Source organism: Trifolium pratense, linkage group LG5, assembly GCF_020283565.1.
Source record: "Trifolium pratense cultivar HEN17-A07 linkage group LG5, ARS_RC_1.1, whole genome shotgun sequence".
Lineage (NCBI taxonomy): Eukaryota > Viridiplantae > Streptophyta > Magnoliopsida > Fabales > Fabaceae > Trifolium > Trifolium pratense.
Genome location: NC_060063.1, coordinates 1,551,979 through 1,566,109, shown reverse-complemented (window position 1 = coordinate 1,566,109; position 14,131 = coordinate 1,551,979). Strand labels below are relative to the sequence as shown.

Here is a 14,131-nt window from a genome sequence, read left to right as displayed (position 1 = left end):
ATTTTTTCTTCTTTTTTCCTTCTCCCTTCAACTTCCGGCCGTCTTACCAAACCCACTGCGACGATAATCAAGCGAAAAAAATGGTGGAAACTCTTGCCGATGTTCTTCGAAAGCCAGCAAGGGATTATTTTTTGACTGTTCATGTTGCAGGAGAGGTAAGTTTGGTACTATGTTTCGTTGATTTCTTCGTTTGGGTCATATTTAAGTTAAACACAGTATACATATGATTTTTTTAAAAATTGCATGATGTTCAAACCATAGATTAGAAAACAGAGCATGTTATATGTTGATTTATTTCGTTTTGAAACTGGGTCTAGATCTTACAATGATTTTGACAAGTTAGATTAAAAAAAATTAAAAAAACAGAGCATGTCACAAATCTTTGGCCAAAAAACAGAGCATGTTATGTGTGATGTTAATTTTATTTGTTTTCGTTTGATTTAGTGTTGGGTTATTGTTTTAAGGTACTATAAATTATGATTTGTTTCGGTTTGTAAATAACTATGAAGGTAACTATGATTTGTTACGATTTATTCTCTAGGTCGAGGGCGAGGTTGAACGCAGTTTTTATGAAAACTGTAAGTCTGAGTTGGGAGAATTTTGGTTTCTGTTTGATTCCAAAGGTCTTCAACTCTGCGTAGAGTTCCACGATGATGATGATGTCCTTAGAATTACGGACGGTTGGATGACTATACGAGAACATTACAATTTTCAAGGTCATCATCCAATTCTCTTCAAATTTTTGGGGAACAATCAGTTCCAGATCATTCCCAAAGAGGACCCAATTACACCTGATAAATTCCCTACTTGGCATACCCAATCACGAGCTCTCCGGAAAGCTGTTACCTTCGAAATTACTATGAAGGATGATCCTGAAATTGTTCCATATTTGGTTGGTATCTCAATCCAATTGTTTTTGATAATGTTTAAATTGATTATCCGAATTTGAGACAAATTGATGCTTATCAAATTTCTTTTATCTGTTACAGATATTGCCAGACGATTTAGGGGAGTACTTGAGTGACACGATGTTGGATGAGATCTATATTATTGGAACAATCAGAGAAAAGCATAAGTGTGAGCTACAGTATCAAATGGATCCGTTCGTGGTATCGATCATTAGGGGATGGAGGGAAGTTGTTGCCATTAACGGATTTAAAGTTGGAGACCGCCTACTATTCAACACATCTAACATATATGATGACCATACCTTTTATGTGAGGAGCTTAAATTGATATTTAAGTTGATTTCAAAGTTTGTAACTATTAGTATTTTGATTATATTTTGTGAAACTTGATGTTTGCCGAGTATCGTTTTAGAAAACTTGATGTTTGCCGACGATGTTGCATGTATTTTGGTAGTTTGTGATTATAATGACAATTGAAAAATTGTAATTTATTTTTAATTATTAAGTTTTCTTTTTTGATGTTATTTGAGTTATGAATTAGGAAGCACCGACACACCTTACATTACGCGTCTCCGTGTCAGACACTTGTCGGTGTCGTCGTCCGAAACCCACACCGACACTTATGAACTCATACAAATATAGCTCGGTGTATAATCACATACGACCAATAGCCCAACATAAGGCCATAGGTTAGTATCTTATTTAAAAAAAAAAACGAAGTAATGCAGATATTTTAAAACTAAATTAAGGTCAGAATTCGAAATTTAATAATTTTTTTTTAATTATTAAGTTTTCTTTTTTGATGTTATTTGAGTTATGAATTAGGAAGCACCGACACACCTTACATTACGCGTGTCCGTGTCAGACACGTGTCGGTGTCCTCGTCCGAAACCCACACCGACACTTAGATATTTAATTCGTTTCCACCGGGTAAATACAGATTTATTGAATTCGAAACCGGAGTAGTTCAATTTTTTAGGTTCTTTGACTTAACATTTTACCCTAATGCTACTGACTTAGATATTTACTCCGTTTCCACCGGGTAAATACAAACCGTCCAGTACACACTTACCATTTTGTACGTTTTTTGCATGACCTAATAATCATAGACACAACCATTTAATCAGACGGTTATTAGTGGCCAAGTCACATAGTCACTCATTTAATCACAAAGTCAACAGTTTAATCATAACCCTTAGATCACAGACAATTTGGATCCAACGATAATTAATATTTAGCAAGTCCAGGGGTAACTGTTTGTTATATCTAACCAATTCAACGTTTCAGAGACACTGTTACTCGTTAATGGAGTACAAACTAACCGGTTCCTCTTCTTTTCGATGAAACAACACGCCAATTAATTTTACAAACCAATGTCATTATTACACACATTGGTAATCGAAACTCACTTACCCAAAACCTTCTCTTTTCATCTGCCGAACCACCAACCTTACCAACAAAGGCCATTTCTCTTTTTCAGTTCATCCCCTCCGTTTCTCATCGATCTTACAAAAAATCCGTGAAAAAAATGGCCGAAAATGTTGTTGAAGTTATGCAGAGACCAGCACTAAGTTATTTTATGACGGTTCACGTGAAAGGAGAGGTATTTTTTCCTTATCCCTTCATCCATTGATTTTATGTTTTTTTGACATTATGTTATGTTTTCATGAGTAAAAACAGAGCTTTTTGTGTCTCACACAATAGACTAAAAACAGAGCAATTTTGAAAGTTGAGGGCGAGTTCGAAACAGAGTTTTTATTTTTTTTTCCGTTGTAGACAATCGCATGAACATTTTACCCTGTATTGTTGTCTATACGACTGGAAAATTGATGAACCAATCGTAAAGTGTCTCTAGGACTGCAAAATTTACCAAACTGTTGTTATCTGTTAAGCAAAAATCATTACTGCAAAATTATGTTGGTCTTATATTGATTTGTTTTGTTAGACGATAATTACTACCAGATTTAAATCAGTTTCTATTGTCTATCAATTATGTAGGTCGAGGCCGAGGTCGAACGAGAGTTCTATAGAGAATACAAAAATGAACTGGGGAATGTTTGGCGCCTGTATGACTTCAACTACAATTCCAAATGTGTGATCTTTGAGGTTGAGTTCAGCAACTATGATGATGTACCCAAAATCACCAATGGTTGGATGACTTTAAGAACCTACTACGAATTCGATTCTCATCATCAGATTTTTTTCAAATACTTGGGAACAAATCAATTCCAGATCATTCCATCGTTTAACCCAATAACTTCGGACCAATTCCCTACTTGGCACAGCAAATCGCGATCTCTCCGAAAAGCTGTTTCATTCACAATGACCATTACAGAGGATGCTGAAATTGATCCAGAATTGGTTGGTAATCAGTCCAGTTATTATAATTTTTTGTTTCACTTAATTACGATTTGCAAAATTATGATTATAACTTATGTTGTTTGATGCAGACGTTACCGAGGGAAATGGGGGAATACTTGTGGTACACAATGTTGGATGAGGTTACCATGATTGGAGCAAATGGAGAAAAATATAAGTGTTCGTTGCGTTATCAGAGGAACCCGTTCGTCGTTACGATTTGGAGGGGTTGGCCGGAGGTTGTGGGAATCAATGGATTTAAGTTAATGGGCTTGAAAATGAATATGATTGATAGTTGTTGGAGACCAAATCCTGAATGGAGGAGGAATAGACAACAACTATCGACTTGCTCTGTAGGTTATGTTGGAAAGATGACAAACAACATTGGTAATGATCTCATACATTATCAAGTTACAGACCCAAATGATGATCCTATAACTCCCAAACCTGGTACGTTAAGATACGGAGCTTCTGTAATTCAAGGTAAAGTGTGGATCACATTCCAAAAAGACATGAATATTAGACTCGTGAAACCTCTTCTCATTAGTAGTTTCACTACCATTGATGGTCGCGGCGTCAATGTCCACATTGCTAATAACGCATGTTTAATGATATTCAAGGTAATCACAAATATTAATAAACCACTAGGAAAAAATTGCGATGAAAATTAATGATGTGGAAAATAAAATCCCTCTAATTCTTTCGTCAAAAATTTTGAGAGGAATTTTCCATTTTATCTCTCTAAATTTTCATTGCTAACATCAGTTTTCTAGATAAAATTATTTCACGTATTACTAACAATTTTGTATTATTTTCTAGGCCACCAACATAATCATTCATAGCATTCGAATCCATCACTGCAAAGCTCAAGCCCCAAGGATGGTGATGGGGCCTAATGGTAAGGTAATTCATTTGGGTCCAGTAGATGGAGATGCAATTAGATTGGTGACTGCTTCAAAAATTTGGATTGATCATAATACACTTTATAAATGTGAAGATGGTCTTCTTGATGTCACAAGAGGTTCAACTAATGTCACTATATCCAATAATTGGTTTAGAGAACAAGATAAGGTTATGCTTCTTGGTCATGATGATGGATATGTGAGAGACAAGAACATGAAGGTTACCGTTTTGTACAATCATTTTGGACCTAACTGCAACCAACGGATGCCCAGGTAATTGAATACTTGATATGCTATTTTTTACAAGTACATGATTTTGAAGTTAAAATATATAAATATAAATTTATTTCACAATATTGACTTTTTTATTGGTAAAAAATATTGTAGGATTCGCCATGGATATGCACATGTAGCCAACAATCTTTACTTAGGATGGATGCAATATGCTATTGGTGGAAGTATGGGGCCTAGTCTCAAAAGCGAGGCTAACCTCTTCATAGCACCAAAAGTTGGGAGTAAAGAGGTATACATTTAAGTTTAGCATGAGTAAATATATTTTTGTGTACAAATAAAATAATTTTACTTTGACTAGATGTTTTGCTGATTTAGTAAAAATAACAAAAGAAGATGTATAGCTAATGATACAATGTATGCAGGTAACATGGAGAAAAAATGGTAATACAAATGGAGACAAATGGGAATTTCATTCCGTAAGGGACGCATTTGAAAATGGAGCCTCCTTCGAAGTAACAAAAGGAGGACGTGTGCCAAAGCCGAACTATAGCAAAGATCAAAGTTTTAAAGTTGTTGGTGTTAAATTTGTTAGATCATTGACAAGATCATCAGGCGCATTTCATTGCGGTAGAACATCTATATGCTGAACAAAATAAACATATAGAAGATAGATCTTGAGGCAAAAATGTACATCACTAATAGAATATTTAGATTCAAATGATTACTTCAAATACTAAACTAAAACATAATCAACTGGTTAGACTCACGTGGTTAATGAACTTCAATTAATGATGAATTGTTCAGAAGAACCTTAATTTGAATCCTAGTTAAAACAATTTATTAATGATGAATTGTTCGGAAGAACCTTAATTCGAATCCTAGTCGAAAAAACTATTTGCTAGACTATACTTATTCTGAAAAATTAAGACAAAAAAAAAATTAACTAAAACACTTCTCATCATTACATTGACTTAAAAATCCTGAGCCAAAACCTGAAATGGTAGTTTAAATTAAATAAAGTTACATACAAAAAAAAATAAAAGAAATGAAATTTTGAAGAAACTAAAGATAACCCAAGTTACTGAATGCATAGATATTACCATATTCTCTCTCTGTGTTGTTGAATGCAATAGCTATTGAAATCATGTGCTGAAGGAGTCAATAGCTGATGTTTGGATTTGGTTGAATCAACTTTGGAACCAAACTCAAGAGTGAGTGAGTGACCCTTCAAAGTTCAATGTCATACAAACTAAGATCGCCTCTACATTTAATTTCTTTCCCATTTTTATTTATATATTTCACCTTGTAGTCAAAGTTAGCTTAGTTCAATTGATTACACTATATCTATAGGAGTCGGGATTTGAACAAAAAAAAAAAACTTTACCTCCTTTGGGATGCCAAGTTTTAGATTTACCTCCTTTTAAGAGGGTTTGGTGTTTGGTTTGGCCCCCCTATTTTTGGTTTGTAACTGTTTTCTGGTAAGGAGGTAAATGAATATTCATGGAGGTGGATAGTATGATATATGTGTTCACTCGATTGGATAAATATGATATATGTGTCCGATTCATATCCGTGCAGGTATTAGATAAGTGGGTAATCCACAGATTTTGAGACATCCATGAATATTGACAGATATCCATGTATGAAATGAGAAATTAAGATTTTTTTATCATAAAAGAAAAGTTGTAAGAGAATGATGAAAAATTTTACTTCAAAAGATGAAAAAATAACACGAAATGTTTTCTCTATTTTTTTTTTCCGGTTTTTCACCACCAGTTGAATCTGGTTCGGGGGTCAGTTCTGGCATCAAGTGGTTTCAGCCCCCTCTCGATCGCAGTTGCGGGGAATCGAACCGTGGTCCTCCCTACCAAGTTCAGCGTCAATCACCACTAAATCAACTAACAATTGGTGAAATGTTTTCTCTATTGAATATGAATAGAAAACATAAAAATATGAGAGACTATTTTTTTTTATAAGATAAAAGTACTAGAATTTATTTTTAAATCGGGACATTTAAGTAATTACTAATTTATTAGCGGGTATGTAGGGACGGGTCCATAAATTTTAACTAGTGGGGTCAAAGTCATTATTTATTAATAATTATTGGAAAATGCTAATGAGTATCCCGACACTCTTTAAGTCTTTTAAATAATAAATTTTTATGAAAATATCTGAAATTAGCACATGAGAATTAGAATGTTTTATTTTTTGAAAAAATAATTTTTTTAAATTGAAAATTTTTTTGGCCAAGTAGTCTAATGACTAAAGTCTCACACATTTAAATGTGGAGAATTGTGGAATCCGGGATTCAACCCTCTAGGAACTCAATTGACACCACAAGTGCTTAATTTTATCTGTAATTTTAATCAAACAATTTTTCAATCTTTGGGTCTTGTGGTTAGTAGACAGTAGACACTGTATTTTTAAGTGTTCTTGGAGGTTACAAAGTGGGAGGATTGTGGTGTTGTTGTGAGTTAGTTTTTGTGTATAAATATTGTTGTTGGATATTTGACAATATAGGAGGATATGATTGAATGCAACATGTGCAATTGGACAATATTGTTTTTTTTGGTGTACTTGAAAATATTGTTTTAGTATATATCTAAATTTAGGCAACTGCACAATATAAGGTTAAGGTTTTAAAGTAGTTAAAGTTTCTAATTTATTTCTATTCATAATTTTTTGTTTAGCATGAAACAATCATTTAGCCATAGCTTCTCAAAACAACTTTAACCAACTTGTTTCTCAAAACAAAATTTAACCAACTTGAAGAGAAATTTTTATATATATAAATCACTTAATTACTTCTTCAATATAAACAAGCAATCATTTTAATATCTCACATCTTTATTTTTCTTTTATCATTCAAGTTTGTCAATAAAAATTATATTGCATTATGGTATCTCAAGGTACCAATTTGCTCCTATGGCGTTTTGTTTTGGCCATTGTAATTGTAATATTTTTCACTCCAAAACTTAGTTTTGCAAAACAATCCAAGTTAATGGGCTTGAAAATGAATATGATTGATAGTTGTTGGAGACCAAATCCTGAATGGAGGAGGCATAGACAACAACTATCGACTTGCTCTGTAGGCTACGTTGGAAAGATGACAAACAACATTGGTAATGACCTCATACATTATCAAGTTACAGACCCAAATGATGATCCTATAACTCCTAAACCTGGTACGTTAAGATACGGAGCTTCTGTAATTCAAGGTAAAGTGTGGATCACATTCCAAAAAGACATGAATATTAGACTCGTGAAACCTCTTCTCATTAGTAGTTTCACTACCATTGATGGTCGCGGCGTCAATGTCCATATTGCTAATAATGCATGTTTAATGATATTCAAGGTAATCACAAATATTAATAAACCACTAGGAAAAAATTGCCATAAAATTAATGATGTCGAAAATAAAATCCCTCTAATTCTTTCATCAAAACTTTTGAGAGGAATTTTCCATTTTATCTCTCTAAATTTTCATTGCTAACATCAGTTTTCTAGTATAAAATTATTTCACGTATTACTAACAATTTTGTATTATTTTCTAGGCCACCAACATAATCATTCATAGCATTCGAATCCATCACTGCAAAGCTCAAGCCCCGGGGATGGTGATGGGGCCTAATGGTAAGGTAATTCATTTGGGTCCAGTAGATGGAGATGCAATTAGATTGGTCACTGCTTCAAAAATTTGGATTGATCATAATACACTTTATAAATGTGAAGATGGTCTTCTAGATGTCACAAGAGGTTCAACTAATGTCACTATATCCAATAATTGGTTTAGAGAACAAGATAAGGTTATGCTTCTTGGTCATGATGATGGGTATGTGCACCAACGGAGAGACAAGAACATGAAGGTTACCGTTTTGTACAATCATTTTGGACCTAACTGCACCAACGGATGCCCAGGTAATTGAATACTTGATATGCTATTTTTTACAAGTACATGATTTTGAAGTTAAAATATACAAATGTAAATTTATTTCACAATATTGATTTTTTTATTGGTGAAAAATATTGTAGGATTCGCCATGGATATGCACATGTAGCCAACAATCTTTACTTAGGATGGATGCAATATGCTATTGGTGAAAGTATGGGCCCTAGTCTAAAAAGCGAGGCTAACCTCTTCATAGCACCAAAAGTTGGGAGTAAAGAGGTATATAATTAAGTTTATTTTTGTGTACAAATAAAATATTTTACTTTGACTAGATGTTTGCTGATTTAGTTAAAATAACAAAAGAAGATGTTTACCTAATGATATAATGTGTGTAGGTAACATGGAGAAAAAATGGTGGTAATACAAGTGGAGACAAATGGGAATTTCACTCTGTAAGTGATGCATTTGAAAATGGAGCCTCATTTGCGGTAATAAAAGGAGGACGTGTACCAAAGCCGAATTATAGTAAAGATCAAAGTTTTAAAGTTGTTAATGTTAAATCAGTTAGATCATTGACGAAATCATCAGGCGCATTTCAATGCAGTGGAACATCTATATGCTGAACAAAATAAACATATAAAAGATGGATCTTGAGGCAAAAATGTACTTCACTAGTATAGAATATTTAGATTCAATGTAATTGATGAAAGATGTCCCCTCTTAATGTACGAAATCTCATTGAATCAAACTTCTATTATGAAGTCTTGTATAATTTAAACAAATGAGAATGCATATTATAACCGAGTTTAATTGTTGTGCACCGTCGGTGTAAATTATTTTTATGCATACATCCAATGACGCGTTGCCACATCTTTTAATGAATGTGACACATCATGTGTTTTTAATGACCATATATGATGTGTCGGTTTATTATTGGACGCATGTGCAAAATAACTTTACACCGACGGTGCATATAAATTAAATTCTTATTACTATTAGTATTATTATTATTATAATCAAAACTAATGTTTACCGGTATGGTGCATGGATAAGTCAGCCGACTACAAATGTGGTTTATGTGCCATATTATTCTTTTTCAGTTTTTTTTTTTTTTTTTTTTGTAAATTACTAATAAAAACTCTTCAATTATAAAACACAATAAAACCATTCGCCAAATATATAATAGTAATATTGATCAGAGATGATCATTAAAGTTTTTTTTTTTTGAAGCAAGATGATCATTAAAGTTAATCAAAGAATAATTGACCAAAATATGAAGAAGCGGTAAAAGACTTAAACATGTTTTAGTAATAAATTGGGTATTCACTACAAGAGACTATTTAAGTACCCAACAACATATTCTTTCGATGTTTTTTCTTCTGACCCCGTGATTTTTTTATACCTTCCAATATTTAAATTTTGCCCTTGCAGAAAAATTCGGTTCGCAGAAACTGAATTTTTTTTAGTGCAAATTCAGAGGAAAAATTCGGTTTCTAAAAACCGAAAATTTTTTTCAAAGCAAAAAAAATTTCGTTTTCTAAAAACCGAATTTTTTACAAAGGCAAAATTGGAAATTCAAGGAGTATAAAAGAAACACGAAGTCAGAAGAGAAAACATCATTCTTTCATTTCTAACACACACACAAAGAGTAAATACTCTTGCTCAAGCCCTCCTCTCACCATTAACCCCATCATTCTATGCCGCTTCAACCAAACTACCGAATCGGAAAAATGGGAGTGCTATGAGTGCTATCATATAGTTTTATATATCATTAAAATTCACGAGTTGGAGATAAGCGGACTTGAATCGCTGACATCCGCCACAGGGTAAATAATTACCGCCTCTTAACCCTTGGTGCTTTCCTTGCATGCAAACCATTTGTTCAACACCTAAGAAGTACTAGAAGCAAGTTAACAACTCATCATCACCATTTTTCATTCCAAAGTCCAAGCCTCACCTCTAAAACCGGCCATTTTCTATTCAATCCCACATGCAAATTGGCTATATGACTCTCAACCACTCTCCTAGAATCTAGACAAGTTTCCATTTCCTTTGCTCCATAAGCTATTTCCATCAATCCTTCCATTTGACTTAAAAAGGGTATGCATAAGTGTGTTAAATTAGAAATTATGAAATGTGACAATGAGCTAACTCCCTTGCCCTTTTGCTCATTTTGTGTTTACTTACACACAACTCAAATTTCATTTTCTCTTATTAACGTTTCTATTTTTAAGTACATAACTTGGTTTCTTTTTATAGATAAATTTTAAAGATTCACAACTCAAATCCCTTTTTTTATGGAAAACTTTGCTACTTCAGTCTCAACAAAATCGAAGCAATTAATCGGTACACTAAAGATGAAAGGAATTGCTTCAGGCAAAGTTGGATGTATTGATTTTAATTCGCCTTGTGTTTTATGGCCGTCGGAAATGTTTCAGACAAAGTTGGAAATGCTTCAGTTAAAGTTTTACTGCATAAGTTGAACAACCATTACCAGCATGCTTAAGGTTATAGTTTAGAACATTGGCATGGTAAAGATTTATGTATTTGTCAAAAAAGCTTTGAAACATTCTCAAAACTAATTGTATGAAATACTAACATGAGTATTTATGTCATTGAATTCAAGTAAATTCTTCATTGAAAAGAACATCAACATATGAACAAAAGAGTATCAACACGTGAAGAAAATAGCAACATTTCTTATTTAAAATCGGAAGGAAAAAGTTCTCAATGGTGTAGTGAATGGGTTGAGATGCCGAAGGAGTATTATGCAGGAGGTCTGAGATTCGATCTCTGTTGCTAAGAGATTCCTCCACTCCCTAACTTGAACAACAAACATTTGCCTATAAAAAAATTTATGAAGAAACAAAATTCGATATTTTGGCTTATGCATTTGTTGCAGTCCCATTGTTTTCTTCCTTGATCACTTTCTTCCAGAACCAATGCTTCTCAAATAGAAGATAAATCTCTTCAATTGGAACTTGCTTTGTTTCTGGCAGGAAGAAGTAGACAAAACAACTCATAAGGGTAATCAATGCGGCAAAGAGCAAGAAGATTCCGTATTTGAGGTGGCAAAGTGACACAAGGAAGAACTGTGCCACAATGGCAGTGAAGATCATGTTGACGCACACGACAACACTTTGTGCAGCTGACCTTATCTCTAATGGAAATAGCTCACTAGGAACCAACCATCCTAATGGACCCCAAGATCTTCCGTATGCCAAAACAAATAGGAAAATCTCTATGACTAGAAAGATAGCAACTTCAAATGATAGTTTTTTTCCATTTCCAAAACAAACAGCCAAAACTATAGCTGTAGCAACCTGCAGATTTCAAAAAGCCAAAAAAAAATATCCTCATATTAGCAACATAAAGAGTGGTGTATATCATGTTATTTTCTTTGTTTGGATAAAAAGTTTCATATAAGTGCTTTATGTATAAATAAGCTGAAAACAACTTATGGACATGTCATAGGCCGTTTTCATAAGCTCACTCATACGCTCTCACAAGTGTTTATGTCAGTAGATAAGCTTAAACAAATCAATCTAAACAACTAGGTTTTTTTAAAAAAAAAAATTAGGTAGATGGATATTATTATGTATGGAAGATGTAATTACCATGCATAATGTCATTTCAATACCAGCTTCTATAAAGAAAGCTCTTCTTCCAAACTTGTCAACTAAAGCCATTGAGATGAGTGTAGCAAGAACAAGTGCTACACTTGTAATAACAGATGAATACAAAGATGCGCCAGATCCGAATCCGATTGTCTGAAAAATGACAGGAGCATAGAACAAAATGGAGTTATTTCCAGTTAACTGTTGGAATGCTGGAATACACAATGCACCAATAATGAATTGAGGTCTATTCTTTCTCAAAAGTAGATTCTGGAATGGATTCTTAATTGATTTTGCCTCATTGCTAGCCTCAAGAAGATCATCAAATTCAGCATCAACATTCCTAGTTCCCCTAATTTTCTCCAACACCACTCTTCCTTCGTCGATTCTGCCTTGTTCTACAAGACTGTTTGGTGTTTCGGGACAGAAAATTCCTCCAACGAACATGAGTGTTGCCGGAACTGTAGCTAAACCTAAGGATAATCTCCATCCCCATGGATGAAGTTTCTCAGTTCCATAATTCACAAGGTTAGCAACCAAAATTCCTAAACATGTTGTTAGTTGGAAGAGTTGGTTCACTGCTCCTCTGATTTTTGCAGGTGCCATTTCTGATAGATATAGAGGAACAGCCTGCACCATAATAATTAGAAAAATCATGCTATGTAAGTAAAAGAGAAAATAGAACATATGCACTGACAGTGTAAAATAATTGCACACTGTCATTCAATATCAACCATATATTCCGCCAAATCATCCCACTACACCCAACTCTAATAGTAGTAATATTCCCTTTGGTCCTTAATATAAGAAAAAATATACTTTTCAGATTCGAGTGAAACTTGATTATACTATGTAAAATGATTAGACATACATGTAAAATTTGTATATACTGTTATTATTGTATATTTAATGTAGCTGGTACATAATATAGACCAGATACATTAAATATACAATGAACCTAAAAAGTGTATTTTTGCATATAAAGTGTTATGGAGGGAGTAGTTATTAAACTTACTTGGTTTCCAAATCCAATACCAACACCAAGAAGAATACGTCCAATGATCAACATTGCAATATTCATGGCAGCTGCATTGAGAACTGCTCCTATAAAGAAGCTTACAGAACCAACTAAGATACTAGCTTTTCTGCCTTTGTTTTTTGTTAAACTTGAAGCACCAAATGTTGAAATAAGAGCAGCAAAGTAGAGAGATGAAGTAAAAAGTGTCAACATTTGATCATCGTATTTACAATAATCGGTTTCTTCAAGATTTGCATGCTTCCTCTCATACACATGTGGGAAGAATTCTTTGAGGAAATCATCCATAGAGGTAACTCCTCCTGTGATTATCAAGCAATATTTATGACCCTTGTGAGAATTTTTGAGTGATTAGAGAATTCAATATGTCTTCTATCAACAATTGATAAAACATTTAGGATGAACTAAATGTATGTTTCAGATACAAGATAGTGAATGTGTCAAAATCACAATGATATCGCAACTTTGTGTTAAAATTTTAAAGTATAGTTTTTGATAAAATTACGGTGATACAATGTGATTCTGTCAAATTATCTATCAATCTAATGCACAAGTATATTAATGTGCATTGTAAACTATGAAGGTTATATATAATTTTTCACATTTTCTTTGAAAATGATTTAAACATCCTTAAATACCAATTTTTTTTTTAATGGTTTATTGATTTTTATAAGGATATTATGATTAAATTAAACTCACCGGAAACACCAAGATCATATCCAAATAGAGATCCACCGAGAGCTCCAATAACACAAGAAAATATAAGATATGCAGTAATCTTATGCTCATAAAGATGAGCCCTCTTGAGAGACCCAGAATCTACGAATCCACCTGCCATTTTCCCCTAACTTGTTTTTGTGTGCCCAAATAATCAATTCAAGTGAGAATCACTATCTTGTATAAAAATAAACTTCACTATTTTGGTTTAAACAAAATTAAAGTGGATAAAGAGAACAGTCATAAGTGCAAACTCTAATGAGGGATTGAAAAACTATGTGACAAAGTGAATACTACTAAGTGCTACTTGATTTTCCTTTTTTATTACCAAACATTTCCTTAATTTAGCAAATGACATTGGATGGCTATTAGTAATTCTTGTGTGGAAGCCACTCAAGTACAAGAAAGAAGGCCTGAGTGTAGCAATAGTTAACTAAGAATAAATTAAATTACATGTGTGAATATTTAGAA

The 14,131-nt window shown here is 33.3% G+C and overlaps 2 protein-coding genes, 1 long non-coding RNA gene and 1 pseudogene across 3 annotated transcripts in view; 2 read left to right on the top strand and 2 right to left on the bottom strand.

The window, feature by feature from the left end:
- LOC123884246 (probable pectate lyase 4) overlaps positions 1–5,048 on the top strand; it is a 48,244-nt gene extending 43,196 nt beyond the window's left edge. Inside the window, exons 2-5 of the mRNA XM_045933312.1 lie at positions 3,525–3,885; positions 4,085–4,440; positions 4,555–4,690; positions 4,824–5,048. Coding sequence (XP_045789268.1) covers positions 3,525–3,885; positions 4,085–4,440; positions 4,555–4,690; positions 4,824–5,048 — 1,078 coding nt within the window. The remainder of the gene's footprint in view (positions 1–3,524; positions 3,886–4,084; positions 4,441–4,554; positions 4,691–4,823) is intronic.
- A 109-nt stretch (positions 5,049–5,157) lies between these two features.
- LOC123884243 lies at positions 5,158–5,672 on the bottom strand. Its single transcript, XR_006800719.1, has 2 exons — positions 5,502–5,672; positions 5,158–5,393 (listed from the first exon to the last, which is right to left on the bottom strand). It is a non-coding gene; the product is annotated as an uncharacterized LOC123884243 (long non-coding RNA).
- A 1,625-nt stretch (positions 5,673–7,297) lies between these two features.
- LOC123884242 lies at positions 7,298–8,913 on the top strand (annotated as a pseudogene).
- Positions 8,914–10,913: 2,000 nt separating this feature from the next.
- Positions 10,914–13,781, bottom strand: LOC123884241 (sugar transport protein 14-like). Its single transcript, XM_045933308.1, has 4 exons — positions 13,643–13,781; positions 12,923–13,245; positions 11,908–12,537; positions 10,914–11,613 (listed from the first exon to the last, which is right to left on the bottom strand). The coding sequence occupies exons 1-4, from the start codon at positions 13,779–13,781 to the stop codon at positions 11,176–11,178; spliced, it is 1,530 nt and encodes a 509-aa protein (XP_045789264.1). The 3' UTR covers positions 10,914–11,175.
- Positions 13,782–14,131: the final 350 nt, after the last annotated feature.

What these genes read in the sequence shown, in the direction of transcription:
- LOC123884241 (XM_045933308.1), bottom strand. Translation starts at nt 13,781, where the DNA reads ATGGCAGGTGGATTCGTAGATTCTGGGTCTCTCAAGAGGGCTCATCTT. An exon ending in ATATGATCTTGGTGTTTCCG is followed by an intron (nt 13,246 to 13,642) that starts GTGAGTTTAATT and finishes TGATAATCACAG; the next exon opens with GAGGAGTTACCTCTATGGAT. An exon ending in TTGAAATGACATTATGCATG is followed by an intron (nt 11,614 to 11,907) that starts GTAATTACATCT and finishes TGAAATCTGCAG; the next exon opens with GTTGCTACAGCTATAGTTTT.